Source organism: Cebidichthys violaceus, unplaced genomic scaffold, assembly GCF_023349555.1.
Source record: "Cebidichthys violaceus isolate CVI_PGR_0920_01 unplaced genomic scaffold, fCebVio1.0.p SCAF_33, whole genome shotgun sequence".
NCBI classification, from domain to species: Eukaryota; Metazoa; Chordata; class Actinopteri; order Perciformes; family Stichaeidae; genus Cebidichthys; species Cebidichthys violaceus.
Window position 1 is genome coordinate 1,060,888 of NW_027176517.1, and position 21,197 is coordinate 1,082,084.

Consider the following 21,197-nt stretch of genomic DNA (forward strand, 5'->3'; position numbering starts at 1 on the left):
TGCGTGCAACCCCTCGCGAACGACAGTAACTGGACCGCGGCATCCCCGCCGGTCACCGTCGCCGGCGGCGCGCCCGCGCTGCAGCTCGCAGGCAACGGCACCGAGGGCGCATACGGCGACAGCGGCGGTATGCCGTGCGCCTGCAAGGAGTGGAGGCTGGAGCTGCAGACGGGACTTAGTCAGAATGTGGTTACCAAGGTAACGACTGAGCTGCAGATAGACCCGCGTTATGTCTCTCTCTGTTCACCATCATCCTCATCCTCACCACCCTGCGCCTTCATCATCATCACTGCCACTCACAGAGCCGAGCAGAGTAGCAGCTTATTGACAAGTTACCCACTGACCTCAATATGAGACAGCAGCTGATCACATGCTGTAGCTTGACTTTGAGAGTTATTAATAAGACAATCACAATGTGGCCAATTAATACCAGATTAAAGTCCAGTGCTGCACTGGTATGCATTACATCACACAGAGTGTCCCAGAGCCAGAGAACCAGGGGATGCACCGACGCACCCGTTTCCCTCCATGCCGCCTTGACTCAGTGAATGTAACGAGTAACGCAGACCCTGACATTTATAACGACTTTAAAGAAGGACCTGTGTGTAATGTTGCCAATATACCAATCTGCTTAATAACGGTCGGTGTGTCTCTGCCCAGAGCTCCAGATTTACCGTGTGCTGGTTTGTGCATTTATTTGGGGATATTGACATTTTGAATAAGTCATAATCCAGTTTCAAAACCTTTAATATTTCACTGTTTTGCTTATATGTTTGTAGTTACAACTAATATGTTTAATCACATTACAGCAGAGCCGATCTGGGGCCAAAGAAAACCTGAAGCCTACATGTGAGAGAGGCCGGATGAAACGGGGCCCCTGGGACCCCGAGCGAGTTAATCCTGCCATGCGTTTGAGTGAAACACACAACTTTGATAACTGAATTTCAGTTTCGACAACAGCATTTTTGTATCATGATAACAACTGGACGGCCACATCATCAATGACTGAAAGTCGACAAACAGCAACGCAGAGTTTCCACCAGCTCTGGCCTTTTGCATGACTGAGATCTGTTTTCTCAGATAACGCTGGTGCTAATGGCCCGAACGTAACGAAGCCACACTGACTGACTTCACCACATCACCACCGGCCATTTCACAACCAAAAAGCATCCCCCTTCTCGGCTCCTCGGCACGGTCGGAGGCGCACCGTGGAGTTCTGTAAATCATTGTTAAACACCAACGCTTCCTCTCACACACACACACACACACACACACACACACACACACACACACACACACACACACACACGGCTGACTCGCTCCGCTGAGCTCCTGCAGACTCTTTCAGGGTCGTGCACATGTTCGAGCACGCGTCGTGCTTCCACATGTGTTGTTGGCTGAGTTCCAGATGCTGAGGGCTGCGGCGGTGTGTGCACTGACCCATGGGCTTCGGTGGAAAGCTATTGATTTCTGTTATTATAGACACGCGGCCGCATTCTCTCACACGCTTTTCCGCGTGTTTGCAGCGTGTTTGCACACTCATCAACCTTCATGCATTATGCAGGCTGCAGGTTTTCTTTGGCCCCAGATTGGCTCTGCTGTAATGTGATTACATGCATTAGTTTTAACTAGTAGAACAGTGGAGTCAGATGAGGAAAACCCCACATTTCTTTGTGTTTCTGTGCAGCTTTCAGATTCAAACTTCTCATCCGCTGATGTTTGATTCCCTGTTAACTTGTTGTGGGTGGTTGTCTCTGAAAAGCTGAGTAATATTCCTCTCTCTGTGTTTCGTCTCTCGTTTCAGTGGAACCTGGTGTGTGACTCAGCCTGGAAGGTGCACATTGCCAAGTTCTCTTTGCTGGTGGGCTCCATATTTGGCTACCTAGTGATGGGTGTCATGGCTGACTGGTAAGCTGCCTCTCTCATGTCTGTTCTGTGCTCCTCTACCGCTTCTGTTAGTATTCCCTAAACTATCACTTCAATCTGCTCAAATCAGTTTTGGTTTAATTTGTGACGCCGTAAAGTCGTTCTTATGAAAACTTCCAGGAGAACTAAATTATTGAAATGATTTTTTTTTTAATAGTCGTGAAGTGCCACAAACTAAACCCAGCTGCATGGTCGAAGTGGGAAAATATTACATGTTTATTTGTAATGGGGGGGGGGCACGCTATGGTCAATTAAATTCATTGTGGTCGTGTCTGCAGCCCCTGAACCCCTTGAGCGGCCTCGTGGGAAAAAAAGTCCCCACATTGTGTTTGGGATCAGTAACCATGGAGACAATGTAAAGAAATGTCCAGGCCTCAGCTCTGACCTATTGCCCCCCCCCCTTCAACCAGGAAGTCCACACAGTCTGAAGCGAACTGGAACGATCAGTTTCAAAACAAAAGCTCCTTTTCCTCTGTTTTTTTTGCGACAGCTGTTAAACACTTTGCCTCGTCTTCCTCTTTCTCGCTTCTCTCCGTTTCTGAAGGTTCGGTCGACACCCGGTGTTGATTCTCTCGGTGCTTTTCATGCTGGTGTTTGGTCTGAGTGTTGCCTTCTCTGTGAACGTCACCATGTTCAGCACCTTGCGCTTCTTTGAGGGTTTCTGCTTGGCGGGCCTCGCTCTCTCCCTCTACGTGCTCAGTAAGTACAGCTGCCTGCTCTACCTCTGCTGTCCTTCGCTCCATGTCTTCATTCATGCTCATTTAATTGACTCATCATTATTATTAGAGTGGTACAGTATGGATCCCTGGAAAGGGACTTATACGAAAACAATTGATGAAATCAATGTGTTATCTTGCAAAACCTTTGAAATATATTTCCTGCCAGTAGCGACAACAATCCCCAAAACTAAATCTTCACATATTCAATGTTTTTGTCATAAAGCTGTGGCTGTACCTTCTCTCTACTTCTGCCTTTTAACAAGTGTGTTATGATTAAAATGTCCACTTTTTTAATTATAAGTTTCCAATATTTGTTTGGTGAGACATTTAACTCGTCTTTATCTTGATAGAAGGTGTGGATTAAACACTACAGATGGAAACTTTCCGCTGGATCTGGTGCAATAACATGTTGAGACTGAAATGTCCACCGTCCAGTTACTTATGCTTTAGGAGTTTTTGTTGTATGTATTTAACTTCGTTAAAGACGTACGAGTTTTGAAAAGTTACAGCAATTGCCCTCGTTAGTTTAACGGGGAACACAGACGGTAAGATGGACACTAATGGAAGGTGCTTCTACCCTTCAGGGACACACCAAAGTACAGCACCGTCACGCTAATTCAACCATTAACTGCTTCAATGCTGGAGGTTTGTGGTGCAGAGAGTTTGAAGATATTCACGAGAGCACAGAGGTAGTGCTGTTGTGTTCTGTCCACATCTTAAATATCTTCCTCTGCAGTACCTCTCTCCTGTGGCTCTGCATTACAGCCAATGGGCAAGGTGACCCCCCCCACTGTCCCCTGTCTCTGCCCCCCCCCCCCCATTTCTTTTCTCACCCTCTGCAGGCCTCCTCTGTCGGGCCGGTAGCAGATTAGTGGATCATTAGTGCGTGAAGAGAGGGCGGACTTTGTGCCGGTTTAGTTCCTCTCAGCAGGGGATCCTGATAAAATATCTGCAGAACTGCTTCTAAAAAAAAACAAACAAACAAACAAAATGGACGCCTCCGAGCCGTCTGCCGAGAGACTCCCGAGAGTTTGAATTTAATCTGCGACGTATATACGGAGGCGAGCGAAAGACTAACAGCGCTGCGCTGTGTGGACCTTTGAGTCACGGCGAGTTGAGAACGTGAGAGCGGACTGGGGTTCATACACACGATGGGCTTGAAATGAAGAATATGATATGTTTGATCTTATGACATGGTACTAGTGTTCTTAGTGTCTGGTTATGGATGAAGAGTCTCTGAGGATCTGCATCAGCTGGCTGGTAATCACCAGCAGCTTTAAGAGACGCTACGCTGAGGAAAGCCTCGGGTGGAAACACGTCCGTTTCCTTCTGCTGCTGTGCTTTATTATCACAAGTATTACACATTTAGATATTCATATGCTACTGTCTGAACCCGGTCCGTCCTCTATATCCGTCTCTCACACTCACTTCACTCATTGTCCTCCGGTTGTTCCAGTCCGTTTGCCAAACGAAGATATCTGTAATGAGAGGGAAGTTTTCTATATGTGACTTGTTTGCGTGCTCAGTGTTGACAATGATGGGATAAGTGGCCGTGAGTGTGTGTGTGTGTGTGTGTGTGTGTTGAGTGTTTCTTCTGTTTGTGTGAGAGAACAGATTGTACCCATGCACTTTGAAGTGCAACAAAAGGAACGGTGTCTGTGTGAGGCGTTTGTTGGGTCGTGTGAGGTGCAGAGGAACACAGCGGGCTCTCCGACACAGAACCGGTCGCTTTGAACCGAACTCACAGACAACAGACGCTGGCGTCCCATTAGCAGTAAAAAAAAAAAGAAAAAGAAAAAAAGACATGTAGAATAACAGCACACGCATTCGAAGCCTCCAATAAACACACCCTCAGAGGCTGAATACACACTGTAGCAACACATGAGTGTTTACATCCACGTCAGACGAACACAGGCTCTCAGAGTTAAGGGGCGAAAAGTGATCGGACAAGAAGGAATACACTTAAATGAAGTTAAATATAAAGGGATATCAAATATTATTAAAACAATTCTAGTAGTTTTAACCGTTAATGATAATAAAAAAGAAGACTGTACTCACTAACTCTAGCTCCGTAGATCAGGGAGGCTGTGAGATCTGTGAATAATAAAACGTCATTAAAACAGAGAAACAGACGACCACAGAGGTTGTAAGTATGTCCGCAGATTAGCAAATCTTAGTTGGAGCAGAAAACATCCGTCACAGTTAAGAAATGAAACCTTCCTGTTCAGCGTTGGTCCACTGTACTTAGCATGGTTGGGTGCTCACACGGTTTTCTAGACCTGTTCTTCAGCTGCAGGTCTCGCTCGTTTCAAGCTTTTCGGCCGTGCGTCTGCTCTCCAGCAGGAGAAACACATAATCAGTTGTGAGTGAGCTCACATGGCCGACTTGGCCAGTCAAAAACATCGTCACCTGTTCGTCCATAAAAAAGAAAAGAAGAAAGAAAAAAAAAAAAGCCCTCTGTTGCCTCGTCTGCATGTTAAGTATCATTATCCTGCAGCGTTGTGCGAACAAAAGGACAGATGCTAACACCCATTATGGATGTAAAAACCCTCAAATGAAAGCTGAAAGCCAGCGCTTCAACATCGGAGTCGGGGAGAAGTCTGAGTAGATCAGATAGAGAGACGCGGAAATATGCATGTGGCACACATATACCGTGTATTTATATCGTGTAACACTCTGTCTGTCTGCCTCCTCTCACCCTCACTGTAAACGCAGCGCCGAATTTCTATTTCTACATCCAGCAGCTCTCCGGCCTTTTCCATTTTCACTCTATGCTTCCCTCGACTCTCCTCTGCCCCATTCATCCCCTCCTCCTCCTCCTCCTCCTCCTCCTCCTCCTCCTCCTCTCGCACTACCATTTCATTACTCTCACTTTCTCATTTTCTCGAGGCTCATTTGAAATCTCTCATCGTTCGGTTATCTCTCTGCAGCACGCAGAGAATAATAAACTCCACCGGAGCTGCCAGCAGCAGCTTTAGTTTGCGCTGCTCATGTAAATGTGTCGTTTGCATATCTGGTTGTTGCACCAATTCTGCATTCAGGGTTTATTTATTTAGTAATTTAGCACGTACCGATGGACCGTCTCCCGGGAGCCGCGAGGAATGAGCTTTCCGTCTCCTCGTACACGTTCCCTTGTTTTTCTGCCCGTTATCCAAACTCATCTGGAAAATAATATCATTATTAATACAATTGCTGTTTGGTCAAGACGGTGTTTAAAGACAAACCCGTAAGGAATAAATGTTAAATATCCCCCTCTGTTGGTTTTTAAAGCTGCTCCTTCACAGCCAGCCGTTACAATGGATTCAAAAAGCATCAAACCGCTGCTTCTCCGTCGTTGGTCCATAGGTGCCCTAGGAACCTAGAAGTGTTCTGGAGCAGAGCCACAGATTTGAAACGAGGGCTCAATAAAAGTGAGACCAGTGAGACATGATTCAGAGAGTCCAGCTGATGTATTAAGATTCATGAGTTTGAAGGTTTCTCACAGCAACGTTTTAAAACGTTATGAGGACGTTTTTCAAGTTATTACGATCGTTTTATCGATCTACATCTGACCAGCAGCCTTTGCTGGATGACGTTTGCATGATGTTCTGGTGACAGTTAAGCTTTAGGTTAAAAAGGTTGTTTTCCCCCTTCAGAGTCCCTCTGCGTTCAAATGAACTCAGCCCGAGGGTGACTTGAGTTATGCAAAAAGTAATTATTCGCGTAAAGATTTGGAATTCCCCTCAAGGACTCGACACTTGTTCAGACACACACCTGACAGAGCTCTGGGTCTGCACAGACGACGGCAGATCGCGCTGCGGGAAGTCATTTAAAAACAGCTCCTACATAGGTTTTACTGTTGTTTTTCTCACAAAGTTGTGTCGACGTTGGAGCTGAGCGGCGTGCACCCTGTGAATCCCAGCTGACGGGAGCTGCTGTAGCAAGCTGCAAAACAGTTCAGAGACACTTCTCAAGGCCTGCAGGGAGCATGTGGTACTCAAAGAGAGGACTGCAGTGAGTGAGGCTCGCATGGACCCAAAGGAATTAGGCTGCGTTTACTTTCACAGCAGCGAGATAAGGTTCATAAATCTGTCTCTGTCTCTGAGACATGTAGCTAATGACAGAGACATGCAGTATATATGTGTGTGTGTGTGTGTGTGTGTTGTTGGGAGCTACAGGGACTACTGCTGACTCAGCTGGGGAGACGTACTGTCCTGTCACGCCGTGCCCTTGTGGAAGCAGCTATCTTGTTTCCCTGGCTCTCTCTCTCTCTCTGTGTGTTAGTCATCCACCTAAGGCAGCAGCAGAGAACTCTTTTCATTTGTGCACATTTTCGTTTCGTGTACAACATCCCAGAAAACCAAAAGGCGACGTCTTCAAATTGCTTTTGTTTCGACAATCCAAATCTCAAAGGCTGCCGATGTTTTGTCAACACAATGGGTCATTTGTCCTTGTGACAAAGACTATAAATGACAATTATTATCAAATTGTCAATAATTCATTTTCCGTGGGTCGACATTGTCCGTCACTACATCTCTCCCTCTCCCTGCACATCACACAGGCTGCTCTGAACTCCGGCTGTTAGAAAGCCAATCGTCTCTGTGCCCTGCTCTCATGCCCCAGGCGAGGTTAGTGGGGGGGAGCAGCAGACAGGGCAAAGAGAGTGTGTGTGTGTGTGTGTGTGTGGCGGCGCTGTCAGCCATTTGTCACCAGAGATTGGTTCGGCCATTAGACCAGCTGCTTTTTGTTGCCTTCTCTTTTGTCTTTAGCCTTCCCTTCCTTCCATTATAGTTCTTTTGTTTTCCGCTCCCCTCTGCAACTGTTCAGATGTAAGGACGGTGGAGAACTGCTCAGTGAAGGGAGGAGGAGGAGGAGGAGGAGGAGGAGGAAGAAGAGGAGGGGGTAAGGGGGGTAGAAGTGGGGGATGGTGGCTTTACAAAGAGTGAGGGAGCCACTTCAGTCCTGATGAGCAAGAGGGAAGAGTGGGCAGGAGGGGGGGTGAGGGAGGATCAGCCCGGGGGGGGGGGGCAGTGAGATAATCAACACAAGGAGAACCATTCTCCAACTCAGCAGGAACAAAAGCTCCCTGCAAGTGTGTGTGTGTGTGTGTGTGTGTGTGTGTGTGTGTGTGTGTGTGTGTGTTGATATCCCAGTAGAGTCAGCAGGATCAGAAACCTCCCCAGAGAGTTGGGGAGTGGTTTTGTGTTTTGTGCGGTAGGTTTGGAGATGCATTGCCTTTGCCAAGGTACAGTTCATATCTGGTGTGTGTGTGTGTGTGTGTGTGTGTGTGTGTGTGTGTGTGTGTGTGTGTGTGTGTGTGTGTGTGTCTGATCCATGCCTATTGACTGCTGTGGAAAGCGGTACCAAAGAGACACAGCCTGTGTTGCTTGTCAGTGGTGGAAATACACTAGGAACAAGTACTTTAGTGTGATTTTCAGGTACTTCAGTTGTACTACTGTTACTTCATTCTTGACTACATTTCGGAGGGAAATACTGACCCTTTTACTCCATTACATTAATGTGACAGCTTTAGGTACTAGTTATTTTGCACATTAACGTTTCACATTCAAAACATAAAAAGCTGCACTTGGTAACTTTAAGCAAGAATGATAAAAAGTAATTTTAATAAAACATCACTGAGACAGATACTCTATTAGTGCTCCTAATGGAAAACGCAAGATTCCACCAGGCCTGGAGGAAAACCACCAATTAGAGCCGAGGAGCGTCTGACGATCACCGCTGGGGAAGCTGGTGAACTCCGATCAAACCTTCAAACTAGGCCAGCGTTGATCAAATATGAATCATGACTCCGTTACTGTACTGACTATTATATTTTGTTATATTCTATTCTAATTTAAATATTTTCAGTTTCTGTGTGTACAGCGTGGAGGGGCCTACAACTGCATGTCTTAAATAAAACCTTGAATCCTTAAATTACATCTGAGTATCTGAAGGAAAGCAAAGTGGAACTGTGAAATTATGTCTCAGGTCCTCTGAGAGTGAGACTTTGGGGAAAATGTCGAAATGTGTTTGTGCTCTCCGCTCCTCCTTTGATGCATGAAGACATGAAGACATGAAGACATGAAGGGCAGGTTAAGGATTACGGGTCGGTGTAGTTTCCTTCATCTGCTTCGGTTCCTGCAGGGAAGATATTAACTCTAAAACTGTTTGTCTGTGGCTGAAGAAAGCAAAGATGAAGGGATTTCCAGTAAAACCTGTCTTTCGTTCCTCCTGCCTTGAGTGATTTTCCTCTCTCTCTCTTATCCGAGTCATCTCTCCGTCTCCTTCTTTGTTTTTCTTTCCCTCCACCTCCCTCTATGTGCTTTGAATCTGTCTCTCTGCCTCCCTCTTGCTGGTCTTTATTATCATTCCTCCGGTGATTCGACTGATGAATGGAGGGACTTTTGCGTCTCCTTTGGGGGGGGGGGGGGGGGGGGGGGATAATTTGTATTCTGCTCCCGTCTTCCTGCTTTCTCCCTTCCCTCTCGTCCCCTTTTCTTTTTCCTTTTTTTCCTCACAATAACAAGGGGACGGTACATGAGGAGGCCAGGTTTAGTGAGTCTCCCTTCGCTCACACATCCTCCCACAACAGTCACCTTCAAAAAGACCTTGCCATATGGGCCGGGCCATCTGGACTGTACCATGTTACGGTCGGTAGGGGAGGGGGTGGGAGCTATTAAGGGACGGCTACAGTGAAACGCTCACAGAGCAGCTGAATCCTCTTAAAAAGCCTCGACGTGTAGTCCATCCTAAGTTATAAAGCGGTCTGCTGTTAAACAAGTGTCATGGGAAGGATCAGGGATGGGAGTCCTCAATAATTCAGAGAGGAAATTCAGGACTGGCTCCACCATTAAACAAACACAGGCCCTTAAGGCTGCTGCTTAGTTTAGATCATTTACTAATATCTTGTGTTTTACGTGAAACCAAATCTTTCTCTCCGCCTCCTTCATGTTAGGGATCGAGCTTTGTTTGCCAGCCTGGCGCTTCTCCATGACCATGGTGGCCAGTTTTCTGATGGTGGGCGGGCAGCTGCTGATGCCAGGGGTGGCCGCTCTGTGCCGCAATTGGCCGGACCGCGATGACTGGCAGGTCCTGCAGATTGTCATTATCAGCCCTTTCGTTCTGATGCTGCCCTACGTCTGGTGAGTCCCGCCCTCTGAGGAAATCCACAGCAGGGGGGGGGGGCAGATTCTTCTCTCACTGAGCCAGGCGACGGCTTGTACACAATCAGTACAGTACACACTGCACCTCACAGTACTGTGCAGCCTCTGCTTCAACTTACAAACAATACTCTCTTTCTTCTATTGTTTCCCTTCTTCCCCCATAACCCACTTCCGTCTCTCTCTCTCTCTCTCTCTCTCTCTCTCTCTCTCTCTCTCTCTCTCCAGGCTTTTTCCAGAGTCGTTGCGCTGGTTGCTGGCCACCCAGCACTACAGGCGGTCCAAAGTCATGATGCTGCGCATCGCCAGGAAGAACCAGGTTAACATGACGACCGAGCCGCACGGAGTTCTGACAGGTGAGGGAATCTTTTTTTTTTTTTGCTTTATTCACTTCATTATGCAAATTATTTTACATTGTCATCCGTGTTGTGTTGCGGCCGCTTCTTGGCGCGTGATGAAATGAACACGCAACGAACACAAAGACACCGATTCACATGCAAAGTCTCAAAGACCCACTTTTCACACATGTGCAACTAGGCTGCAGTTTCCAAGCAGCGTCTCCCAATTGTTATTTTTATGATGAAATGCATTCGCAATCGCACAAACACATACATGCTAAATCAGCGAAGATCAAAAAAAAAAAGTCTGATTTCTGTCCGAGACCATTTTCATTTGAGTTGAATCTGTTTTGTTCTTAGAGCCCAATGTCATGTCTCGTCGGATCAGCAGAACAAAACCCCAAAAGATGTTAAAGACACAATATCACTGGGCAGGAAATTATCACATTTGAGAAGCGCAACTAGTCAATTTGGGGGATTTCTTTTTACTCGATAAATGACCGGATGAATGGAGGATGAATAAAGTAAATTAATTGATTTACCTCAGACCTCTCCCCTTTGTCACCGACATCTCATCCTCCCCCGGTGACACATTCAGTGTTCATGCCTCCCCCAGTGTCCAGGCAGACAGACAGACGGATGATGAGCGTGTGCAAAGGGACGTTTCTATCCACCTAAAGGCCCCCAGAGCACATTAGCTTCTCTGAGCCTCTCATTACCTTCTGCGGGGAAAGGTCTCAAGGTGTGCGTTTCACGTTTCTCCTACCAGAGCTGGAGCAGGAGCTGCACAAGAAGCCCCAGCCGACCTGCATCGTCAAGATGATGAGCACCAGGAACCTGTGGAAAAACATCGTGGTGCTGTGCGTCAACTCGTAAGTGTGTTGCGGCCGGGCCCGGTACGGTTGCCTTTTGACAAATCATCCTCCAGAGAGACATGAGGACGCGTATGAGACGCACGTCTCGGGTACCGCCTCCCCCATCCGCCCCCTTCCGATTGCGTCTTCTGTGTTGTTCCCGCAGGCTGACGGGTTACGGGATCCACCACTGCTTCGCCCGCAGCATGATGGACCCGGAGGCCCAGCCCACCGCTTTGTGCCACGCCGACTACTACACGATGGCCGGCATCGCTGTGGCGACCTGCCTGGCGGTTTGCCCCGCGGTGGGCTTGATGGGTCGCCGTGGAGGGCTGCTCACCTTCATGATCATTACAGCGCTGGCCTCCCTACTGCAGCTGGGTTTACTCAACTGTGAGTACACACACACACACACACACACACACACAGTCCCGCAACACTCATTGCCACGCCTGTACACACGCTTTTGCATTCAAGGGTTGCACCTGTGCAGGTTGCAAATGATAAAACTCCCTCAAAAATTGATTTCAGACACGAGTAAGCATCTTGTATCAGCTGTAGCTAGCTAGCTAAAGAACGAAAATTATGTGAATTGTTGTTTTGCAAAAAAATCCAAGTCAGGAAAATCCGTTCAGGAAGTTTTTGCAAAACAGAAAGTTGAAATTTGACGGTAAAGTGAGTTGGACATTTTGCATCCGTGTGTCATTAAAACATAAAGTGCCGACTGCAGTTCTCCCTTTCTTTGACCTACATATGCAGTACAGAAGTCATTATTTCAGGCTTCAGTGGTGAACTGTTCACTGTTCTCCTGAAGGCTGTTTTTTTTTCCTCCTCGTTCTGCTTGTTGTGAGTCAGCGCTGTGCTGCCCTTTGCGCTCACTAACGACATGTTCTCCTCTCTCCAACGCTCGCTAACGGAATCCAGTGATTGGCAAGTACAGCCTTCGCCATGACACAGGTACAACTACGGCTCCCGTGCTTAAACCTTAATCTACGCCTCTGGCTTGTGTTAAATCATCAGCTGTTTGTGTTTCCGGTGTACTTACTGTACGTCTTCTTGACCCTCCTCCGGACAGTTCTGCGAGACACTCTGAACAGGAAATTCTCGGTGGCCTTCTCCATCATCGGCATGTTCTCCTCTCACGCGGTCAGCACACTCAGCATCTTCTTTTGTGCTGAAATCACCCCGACTGTCATCAGGTGAGCCTTGTTGGCGATAAACACAAAAAATACAACACTTATGGGAGCCCTTCTGCAGGGGGGGGTGGCGAGCTCCAGGCTGTACCCCAAATCATTCCTTACCTATAGTGAACCGTCCACTAAGGGCCACTGTGAAGTACACTCGCTACACAGAGTGAATAACTTGATTTGTTACGTTTACAGTGCGATCCATGTCCCTCAGCACACGTGGAAGTTATTACAAAATTATAAAGTACATTGATTTATCGTGTACTAACTGCAAAAGCAGTATACTGTGCCAATTACTGTACAGTCCATACTGGGAATAGTTGCCGCAGTATGGAATCTTTGGACAGAGCTCTTGTTCTCGTGTTGCTTATTAGCTCCATCTAGTGGTGCAGTTTTGACTGATGGGTGAAGTGACTGCTGAGCCTGAAACTACTTGAAAAGTGTGGGCCAAAGGTGTCTAAAAGTACAAGTATATATATATATAGTATAGTGTAAAAAAATGTATAAAGTATAGATCCAGAATATCTACATAAACTTATTAAGAAGTCACTTCATAAACCTGTTCAGTGAGGCGTGTCAGAGCCTGTTCACGCACTTTATTTGAAGCATACTAATACCTTAAAGCAGCTGTGGTTAGACTACCTTGGTAACACCTCTCTCTCTGTGTGTGTGTGTGTGTGTGTGTGTGTGTGTGTGTGTGTGTGTGTGTGTGTGTGTGTGTGTGTGTGTGTGTACAGGGGTGGAGGACTGGGTCTGGTGCTGGCCAGCGCCGGCTTCGGCATGCTCACCGCGCCCATCATGGAGCTCCACAACCAGAAGGGCTACTTCCTGCACCACGTGATCTTCGCCTGCTGCACCCTGCTGTGCATCATCTGCCTGCTGCTGCTGCCCGAGCCGCGGGGCCAGCCCCTGCCGGAGAGCCTGGCCGACGGAGAGACCTTCACCCGACAGACGCTGCTCCACCCGGGAGAGCAGCACCTCCTGCTGGCCAAGACCGACGGCGACTACGCCCGCGTCCACGACACGCCGCTGCACCTCACGACCACCGGGGGCGCTACGGTGGCAGCGGCAACCGCTCTGGCAGCGGTGCCGGCCTCATACGCCCTGGCCACCGGCGGAGAGGTGATTGGAAATTGTGCCATAGCCAATGGGGTGTGAGCATCCTAGCAATAGTCTACTAAAGTATTGCTTCAGCATTAATCTGAACTGAACGGTCGTTGAATTTGTGACAAAAAAACAAACAAAAAGAGAATCTTTCGGGTGAACCAGATGAACTCTTCAACGGTGACGAGAATACATTTGTGTTTGTAGTGACTATGATTCATTCAGGAGTTGCCAAAAAAAAAAAAATATTGTACTGGACCGAGTCTATCTGAAGTCCGTGTGTGTGTGTGTGTGTGTGTGTGTGTGTGTGTGTGTGTGTGTGTGTGTGTGTGTGTGTGTGTGTGTGTGTGTGTGTGTGTTAATAACCTGAAAGTCTCGAGTGGTGTTGGTGATGTACGAGAATGATTTACAGGTGGAAGAAGACCGGCTCTGACTCGCTGAGAGAGGATTTCACTGCATCTTATAATTCTTTATAAGTTATTTTTGCACTAAATGTCAGAGACACAATCAAGTGTTTGTGATTTTCAGCCAACTTGTTGTTGATCCAGGGATTGGCTAAACCACCACCACTGTTTTGTTGGTTTTTTTGCATGAAAAGGGCACAAATGGTTTTTACACGTTTTTTTCTTTTTCCTCGTATATATTTGTGGTCCCTCTACTAGAAGTCCGATGTGGCACTTTATCCTCGCAGACGAGGTCGGTGTAGACGCCGATTCATAAAGAAAGCGTCGCTGCGGGTGCATGATGGTTGTCCGATGCGCCGAACAGCCGGAGACCTCGGCGGATGTGTAGCCTGTAGAGAGAATAACGCTGAACCAACCTGAGAGCTGAACGGACAGCAGACCAGCACTGTATGTCTGTATGACGCGTCTCAGCATTCCAACGGCTTTACCGTGACGGCTCTGCTCTGTTCTTAACAAAACAAGAGAATTGCAATTCTAGAAAACCCGTATTTATTTTGTCACGCTGCCAGGGGCCTTTCTGTTGCTTGAAATACCTCCTTTAATTAGCAGGTACCTCCTCCACTCTTCACTCCTCGTTCTCTTGTACCGTGGTAATGTCGTAATCCTGCTCCCGGGACGTGTACCTATAGCCAGAAAGCACAATATTTTACAGTTTTTTGAAATAAACGTTTGTGAAGATTAGAATAGAGTCTGCGCACACCTGGCCTAGTTGTGATCGGTGTACATTAATACACTTTACTACGCGAGTATCCCTTAGGACTGCATCACACTGTATGGTACGTATACATGGATGGACCGTCAACCTGACTTTTACAGGATATATATATATATACGATCATTGAATAGATAAACCATTCTTCTTCCATATAGAGCATATTCACATTTAGCACACAGCACGTATTTTGAACACCCCGTACGGTTTACTAGTCTCCATGTTTTCAACAGTTAAAAAAAAAAAAAAAAAAAAAGAAGAACTCAACCACTAAATGCTGTTTTCTAAGTGGTATTTTTTTAATACGACGCATTTGTACAAAAAGCCATAGGCCTACATGTTTTGATAATAAACCACTTAATTTATTGTGTCAATAAAAGAACACTTGATGTGACGGCGTGTGGTCCTTGTGTTGGAGCACCATGACAAGTGTCTGCAGGAGGATGGAAGTCCACATGGAAGGAGCTTCTATGTTCCCCGTCTTCCCACGTGTCGTCACTTCTACACAGAAGTTCAACAAACAGTCAGATGTGTTCAAAAGTGTTCAGGGTGAAGCTCCACCTCCTTCTTGATCCGGTCCTCCACCAGAAGACTGATGTTGGAGTTCGTCATTGGAAGACTGTAACTCACGTATACTTGCTTTTTGGTCTTCTTTGCTGCAAAACAGACAAACAGACAATTATTTCACCATCATCTGTTGTATACACAACTACACTAAAGTCATCAGTCTTGGAGTATTTTTGGGTTAATACACCTCGTCACTGTTTTGCACGTTTTAGTCGTTTCACTACAATATCTCTATTATATTTACACAAGATGTTTGTGTGTTTATCGGGCACCGGCGGGGACTTCATGCGGCGTTCAGGCGCACCTCGTAAACCCTGACACTACACTTTGTTTCCAGGTGGAATAAGTTCTCTTTATTAAATATTGAATCAATTATATAAGTTTCACCATATGACCGTAGTCAGGTGCATTCCACAAACACATCACGCTTGATGCCATGCACCCCATCTTTACGTGTTAACGACATAAAACCAATTATCTGTGGATCTTAAGAACCAGAACTCCTGATCCAGAGTAAAAACCTCGTGACGGCTCTAGGAACAAACTATCTGTCACTTCAGGTTTCCCCTGTCCTGATAAAACATACAGAAATATCTTAAATATACACACAATATAACCACATGTCATCATGCAGCATTACCTAATCTCTGTGCCAAGGAGTTTGGAGCGGTATTGGACGGGTCCCCCATGACCAACGTGGATAAAGGCATGGAATCCTGCAGAGCAAAGAACACAACAGCAGTTAGTCCCTTTGAAAATCATTAGCTCCCTCACATCCAAAACAATGTTTGACTTTATTAATATCTGTCGTCAACCCAGATGATTTGTAACTGAAACGGTCTCTGTGGTTTGTGGAACAGTCACAGCTGATGATTTACAGTTTGCCTCCTAAGGACCAGATCATAACTGTGGTACTCAGCCATGGAGTCCAGAGATGTACTGTACTGTGAAGGGATGAGTACTAGAGCATGAACACTAGAGAACAGATCATCTCAAGCTGTACATCTTAACATCGTCGGCCACTAAATAAATGTAGATAGTTTATTTTGCAAAGGTTTGACTTTTCAGTCACTGAAACTTTTGTCGTTACTCGAATACAAAACTAGCCAAATGGTTATTAAGGCGCAGCATAAGTGAGTTGCTTTCCCATTTTATTATTGAATCTTTACTAAAATGTATTTTTCTAACCTGTAGGTTTGTTTTGCAACATCTGTATCTGTTCAACCTTTTTAAACAGGTTTAGTGCAGGTGAATGGAAACCGCATTGAGCTGCATCGTGTTATTACTATTATGATTTGAGTGAACTTACTATTGAGGACACGACCGTCCACAGAGTCCACACGTATCATAGTAAACATTATTCATTCATTAACAGGGATGAAGGAAGTATTTCTGTCCTTTAATTAATACCTATTAATAATTAAGTCCTGTATTTAAAACCAAACTTCAGTAAAAGCAGGTAAATATAATCAGGAAAACGTACTTTAGGTATTAAAAGTAGCATGAAAGGAAAATACTAAAGTAAACAACACGTCAAATGTGTACTTAAACACGGCACTTGTGTACTCACATATCTGCTGCTCATCGACACCGCCAGGTTGGACAGAACCGGACTGGAACCGACCCACAGGAAGAACCCTCCGCTGAGCTTCATCACGTGGAAGTGTATGACCTGCTCCAAAATCCTCTCCGAGAAGTTGTGCACCGTGATGGGCGAAAACGCCTCTCCGTTTTGCGCGTCGTCCATCTTTGTGTCACTACCTGCAGCAGCCGTGCGTGTACACAAGAGAAGCCCGCGACCAGCAACCGCTCGAGCTCGTGCTAGCTACAGTCAGCTACTTCCGGGTTGAAGAACAGGCCGAAGCAGTCGCTCGTCAATGCGCAGATGCGACAACTCGCGTATTTAAATCTGCTTTCAACCGGTGATGCTAATTATGCATGTTTTAGTTTTGTTTAATACTGTTATGATGTCATCTCTCTGCCTTGTTTGTGTTGTTATTGCTTTCATTGTTTCCGTTTTTACCATGTAAAGTAACTTATACTAATAAAATGTAATATCATTACATCCCGGGCAACAGCAGAACAGCTGATCTTGACCATAAAAACACCAAACAGAAGAAGACGCCATACTTACCGTCAATGGAGGAAGAAGTAACCAGAGAACGTAACGCACTGAAGAAATACTTCTGTAGAAGTAAAAAGTCATACATTCAAAATGTTACTTACGGAAAAGAAGAAAGATATTAGCGCCAAAGTACACCAAAAGGTAAAAGTACTCGTTATGCACAATGGCCCATTATATTATTGGATTATATTTCTTTATTGTTGAGCAATTTTCAACCACTTCATATACTGCTGGGTAGTTTAATCTATAACTATATATGGCCTACATCATTAGCTGATTTTTGTTTTAATATTCTCAATCTGCAGTAAAGTAATCAGTAACTTAAGTTGTCAAATAAATGTAGTGAAGTCACAGAAAATGGAAAAACACTGAAGTAAAGTGCAAGAAGCTCAAGTTCAGTAAATGCATTTAGTTACATTGAAACATTAAATATAAATCATCAACGTAGGAACCACTTCAAAGAAGGGTTTCTAAGTTGTAATGTTTATTAACGCTAATAACTCATTTCCAACGTGCAATCATTAAAACGTGTCTTGTAATCACCAAATTTAGCCTCTCATGTAACTGACTTTTCATGAATTCATTCATCTTCAGAAAGAAGTGATTTACTTGGCAAGAGAATAACTTTGACCTCTTAAAGTAACACAGTATAGTGTAGTAAGAGTAGAATTTAGACATTTATCTAAATGAAGCCTCTTAGCGTGATGATCTGCAGTCACTCTGGTTCTTCTCCACATAAGGATCGTCATTATTTCACAGTTTTAATGACTCGATTGATTCATTTATTAATTGTCTTCCAGAAAGTCTTCCACCAGTTTGTTGAATTCATCAGCGTACCTCAGGTGGATATTGTGTTTACCCTCCGGCATCAGGTGTAATCTAGATTTGGGACAGAAAAAAAAAAGAGGCTAAACACATCAGATGTGCTTTTTTCCTGAATTTTAGGTAATTGTCACATTGTTGATGTTTAAATGTGTGTGTGTGTGTGTGTGTGTGTGTGTGTGTGTGTGTGTGGTCTCACCGTGATCCCTTGATGTGTTTGAGGAGACACTGTGGGTGGATGCTGGGCACCATGGGGTCTTTCTCTCCATGGATGATGAAGGTTGGACAGCTGATCAGGGGCAGAAGCTCCAGGCAGATGCTCCCTGACCGGAGGACATTTAGGTTCACACTTTGGCTTTCATCTTTTCATCTAAAATGTATTTGAACACACCAAAATGAAGGAGCATCTCAAATGTATTCTCTGGATTCAGTACCTTCTGGTCTTTCGGCATACTGTGCGATCCCATCCCCCCAGGCCTCCCAGGTTTTAGCAAAGCCTTCCGCTCCATACACGTCCTCCATGGGCTTCCTCATCTTCGCGCTCCACTTGGAGACGTCTCGGACCGCTGCGTGTTTCCCACAGAGACCCAGGCACACTCATTATACGGAGTTCTGAATGATTACACCAGGCACAGTTCACACCGTTTGGGTCTACTCTGGCAGATTTACCGTTGTACAGCTTGAGGTCCGGCTGGGAAACAAAGGCGTTGGCTCCCCATACAACCATCTTGCTAATCGCGTGGGGGTGCCGCGCTGCTGCGATCATGGCGGTGATTCCTCCGTCACTCCACCCCAGCAGGGAGAACTTACCGAAGCCTAATGCCTGTTAGCAAAGTGAGAGATGCTATATTGTCTCATGTGCAACAAATGCACCAAACAATGAACAAACAGACCTGAGCTTTGATTCTTCTCATCACACAGCTGGGTGATCAAAGCACGTATTTCTATATATAATTATAAAACTGTGTGCGCATGGGTCGCACAACTGATGGCATGGATGAATGAACTGTGTGCTTGATTTAGCGATCGGGATCATCATCAGAAACACCTTCCTGTTTATAGCAGAGATGAACTAAGCACAGATCAGAGGAGGTATCTGAAGGTATCATTTGTGCTTCAACATGTACAGAGGAATCTTGCCACACAAACATGCTTTGACTTACTTTTAAAAATGTATATTAATCGCATCATAAAGGAAGTTCTAGTGTGTTCATTATTAGTCTGAAAGCGGTTTTTACCCCCTGCTGGTGTGACAATTTAGAACTTCCTTATATGACTTTTAAACTTTCCCTCCACAAGTATTATTTCCCAACTTGTATTCTGAATGTATCAGAGCAACTTGCTTCAAAGTTCTCCTCATTTGAGCGCACAACTCATCAATCCATGCTCTCACGTCTCAGAGAACTATGCAACTCGTGCCGGTCATAATGGCTGATCAACAGACGGACAAGACCTTCATCAGGTCCACTGCGTCCTTCGCGTCCCTCTCAAAGAAGTCGGGGGGGAAGTCTCTGTCCGGGGGGCGGGACTGTCCGTAACCACGGGGATCCCAGCCCACGACGGTGTAGCGCTCCTTATTCAGAGACTTCAGCTGGGGTCCAAAATCAGTCCGAGTGCACCCTAGAGAAGCAAAAAGGGGGATGAGGCAGAGACACGAGGCAGAGATACATGCATGTGTGAGAGCTATGTTGTCGTTTTTACCCAGAGCACCAGGAAGCAGCAGCACGGCGTGTTTCCCTCTTCCTGTCTGCTCGTAGTACAGATCCACTCCATTGACGCGCTGCCGGCCAGAGGCCACCGAAGAGCTGCAGGGAAACAGACAAGCAAGACCGTGGCAGTGACGGTGATGGAGACAAGAACACATCTGTCTAAACCAAATGTGACCAAAAAACTACAGCCACAACAACATGAGGTTGTTCTTGTGTTTCATCAGTGGCTGCGATTCACGCTCAACGTCCTGGTTCCCCATAGCCCTCAATGACAGCTTCAAACGTTCTTGTACTTTTGACTGACTCTTGACAACAGTGTTGTTTTTTACAGCTATGTTACTGTAAATGTGACGGTGTTTTGCACCTCCAGGTCATTGGGACTTGCTGTTTAACATGACTCATGCTGTGAGGGAAGGCCCTGTGACCTGAACATGCCAGCAACGATTCTTTTAAGACGGGAAGCCGCACTGAAGACGACTTTGATGAAGTGTCTCTGAATTAGACAAATAAGTTGCACGGGACAATGCTGCAGTCGAGAGGAAGTATCCAAAACAATGGATACTACAGCAGAATGTGCACTGTGTTTACAGATTCTAACCATTTCTGCAATACTATCTCGTGCATATTGTTTGTGGTGCACTGCCTGGACACACTGCGCCATCTAGTGGCAATAAATCAAACACTCCTTCAGAGGAACTCTACAAGGACGAACATGTTGCAAACAGCAGGGACTGACTGTTTCCTGCTTCCTTTCACCGCAGCGCTCCGTGGTTAAAGTCCAGGCTCGAATGTGCATACGAGCATTACAAAACATCAAATTAAAAAACGGTTACCAGTGCAGCTGTGTCGCCGTCGTGACTCTCCGCACGTCGGTTCTGCACGTAAAGAAACGCGCTCGGAGTAAACACGACGCCATTCGGACGTCCTCTTAGAGCGAACAGCTGTGCTGCAGGTCTCCTTCTTCTTCAGGTGGTTACAGATTAAACGAGTCCTCTTTCTGACTGAACACATGGAACCCAGCACTGCAGGGTTTTTTCTTTTTTTAGGGACTACAGGAAGTCAGTGTGGCACTTTCCGCCTCGTCTTTATTGACATAAGATTTAGAGCGAAAGTACGAAAACGAACCGAAAGACAAACATTCACGTGAATCTTATTATATTCGACACACTGGGAAATACTTCAGTAACATTATTATTATTATTCAGATCCTTTCATTTCCGAACAAGTTCTGGAGAAGTTTGACAGACATGTGCGAATCAGAGGAAGTAGAGACAATGAGATACAGTAAATAGAAATGTGTTTCTAGTTCATTACAATTTAAAGTCATTTATTGGAAACAGGACAAAGTTAGTATACAAAAGTAGTCCTTTCCAGAAAACGTCCTGAGTAGGAGTAGGAAACTATGAGACCTATAAAATAAAGTTGTACGACTTTAAATCTTCCTTTTGTTTGCCAGAATGTCATTCACAGACAAACAGTTAAGGTCAATATGTCATTAGTTTTGCAGGTATTTAGTCAAGTGTTGGATATT

General features: G+C 45.7%; 3 protein-coding genes across 5 annotated transcripts in view; 1 reads left to right on the top strand and 2 right to left on the bottom strand.

Moving 5' to 3' along the window:
* Positions 1-14,260, top strand: part of LOC137883500 (solute carrier family 22 member 23) — a 15,164-nt gene extending 904 nt beyond the window's left edge. The window contains exons 1-10 of the mRNA XM_068724993.1: positions 1-198; positions 1,805-1,908; positions 2,471-2,625; positions 9,580-9,766; positions 10,013-10,140; positions 10,892-10,994; positions 11,143-11,369; positions 11,901-11,933; positions 12,052-12,175; positions 12,901-14,260. The exon at positions 1-198 is cut by the window's left edge and continues 904 nt beyond it. Of these exons, the coding sequence (XP_068581094.1) occupies positions 1-198; positions 1,805-1,908; positions 2,471-2,625; positions 9,580-9,766; positions 10,013-10,140; positions 10,892-10,994; positions 11,143-11,369; positions 11,901-11,933; positions 12,052-12,175; positions 12,901-13,321 (1,680 nt within the window). The 3' untranslated portion in view covers positions 13,322-14,260. The remainder of the gene's footprint in view (positions 199-1,804; positions 1,909-2,470; positions 2,626-9,579; positions 9,767-10,012; positions 10,141-10,891; positions 10,995-11,142; positions 11,370-11,900; positions 11,934-12,051; positions 12,176-12,900) is intronic.
* bphl (biphenyl hydrolase like) lies at positions 14,239-20,703 on the bottom strand. 3 transcript variants are annotated; one of them, XM_068724995.1, is made up of 9 exons: positions 20,500-20,703; positions 19,659-19,762; positions 19,411-19,577; positions 18,627-18,780; positions 18,392-18,523; positions 18,157-18,280; positions 17,973-18,014; positions 17,145-17,196; positions 14,239-14,354 (listed from the first exon to the last, which is right to left on the bottom strand). In XM_068724995.1, the coding sequence occupies exons 1-9, from the start codon at positions 20,580-20,582 to the stop codon at positions 14,274-14,276; spliced, it is 939 nt and encodes a 312-aa protein (XP_068581096.1). In that variant the 5' UTR covers positions 20,583-20,703; the 3' UTR covers positions 14,239-14,273. The 3 variants fall into 3 exon arrangements, with proteins under 3 accessions (XP_068581096.1, XP_068581095.1, XP_068581097.1); XM_068724994.1 differs by lacking the exon at positions 14,239-14,354 and having other exon boundaries at positions 16,953-17,196; XM_068724996.1 differs by lacking the exons at positions 14,239-14,354; positions 17,145-17,196 and having other exon boundaries at positions 17,525-18,014.
* Positions 14,719-16,827, bottom strand: psmg4 (proteasome (prosome, macropain) assembly chaperone 4). Its single transcript, XM_068724997.1, has 3 exons — positions 16,581-16,827; positions 15,651-15,726; positions 14,719-15,099 (listed from the first exon to the last, which is right to left on the bottom strand). Exons 1-3 carry the CDS (start codon positions 16,755-16,757, stop codon positions 14,978-14,980), a joined length of 375 nt encoding a protein of 124 aa, XP_068581098.1. The 5' UTR covers positions 16,758-16,827; the 3' UTR covers positions 14,719-14,977.
* Positions 20,704-21,197: the final 494 nt, after the last annotated feature.

What these genes read in the sequence shown, in the direction of transcription:
- psmg4 (XM_068724997.1), bottom strand. Translation starts at nt 16,757, where the DNA reads ATGGACGACGCGCAAAACGGAGAGGCGTTTTCGCCCATCACGGTGCAC. An exon ending in TGTCGATGAGCAGCAGATAT is followed by an intron (nt 15,727 to 16,580) that starts GTGAGTACACAA and finishes TTTGCTCTGCAG; the next exon opens with GATTCCATGCCTTTATCCAC. An exon ending in CTCCTTGGCACAGAGATTAG is followed by an intron (nt 15,100 to 15,650) that starts GTAATGCTGCAT and finishes TCTGTTTTGCAG; the next exon opens with CAAAGAAGACCAAAAAGCAA.
- bphl (XM_068724994.1), bottom strand. Translation starts at nt 20,582, where the DNA reads ATGGCGTCGTGTTTACTCCGAGCGCGTTTCTTTACGTGCAGAACCGAC. An exon ending in GTATGCCGAAAGACCAGAAG is followed by an intron (nt 18,281 to 18,391) that starts GTACTGAATCCA and finishes TCCTCCGGTCAG; the next exon opens with GGAGCATCTGCCTGGAGCTT. An exon ending in AAACACAATATCCACCTGAG is followed by an intron (nt 17,197 to 17,972) that starts GTACGCTGATGA and finishes TTACTTCTACAG; the next exon opens with AAGTATTTCTTCAGTGCGTT.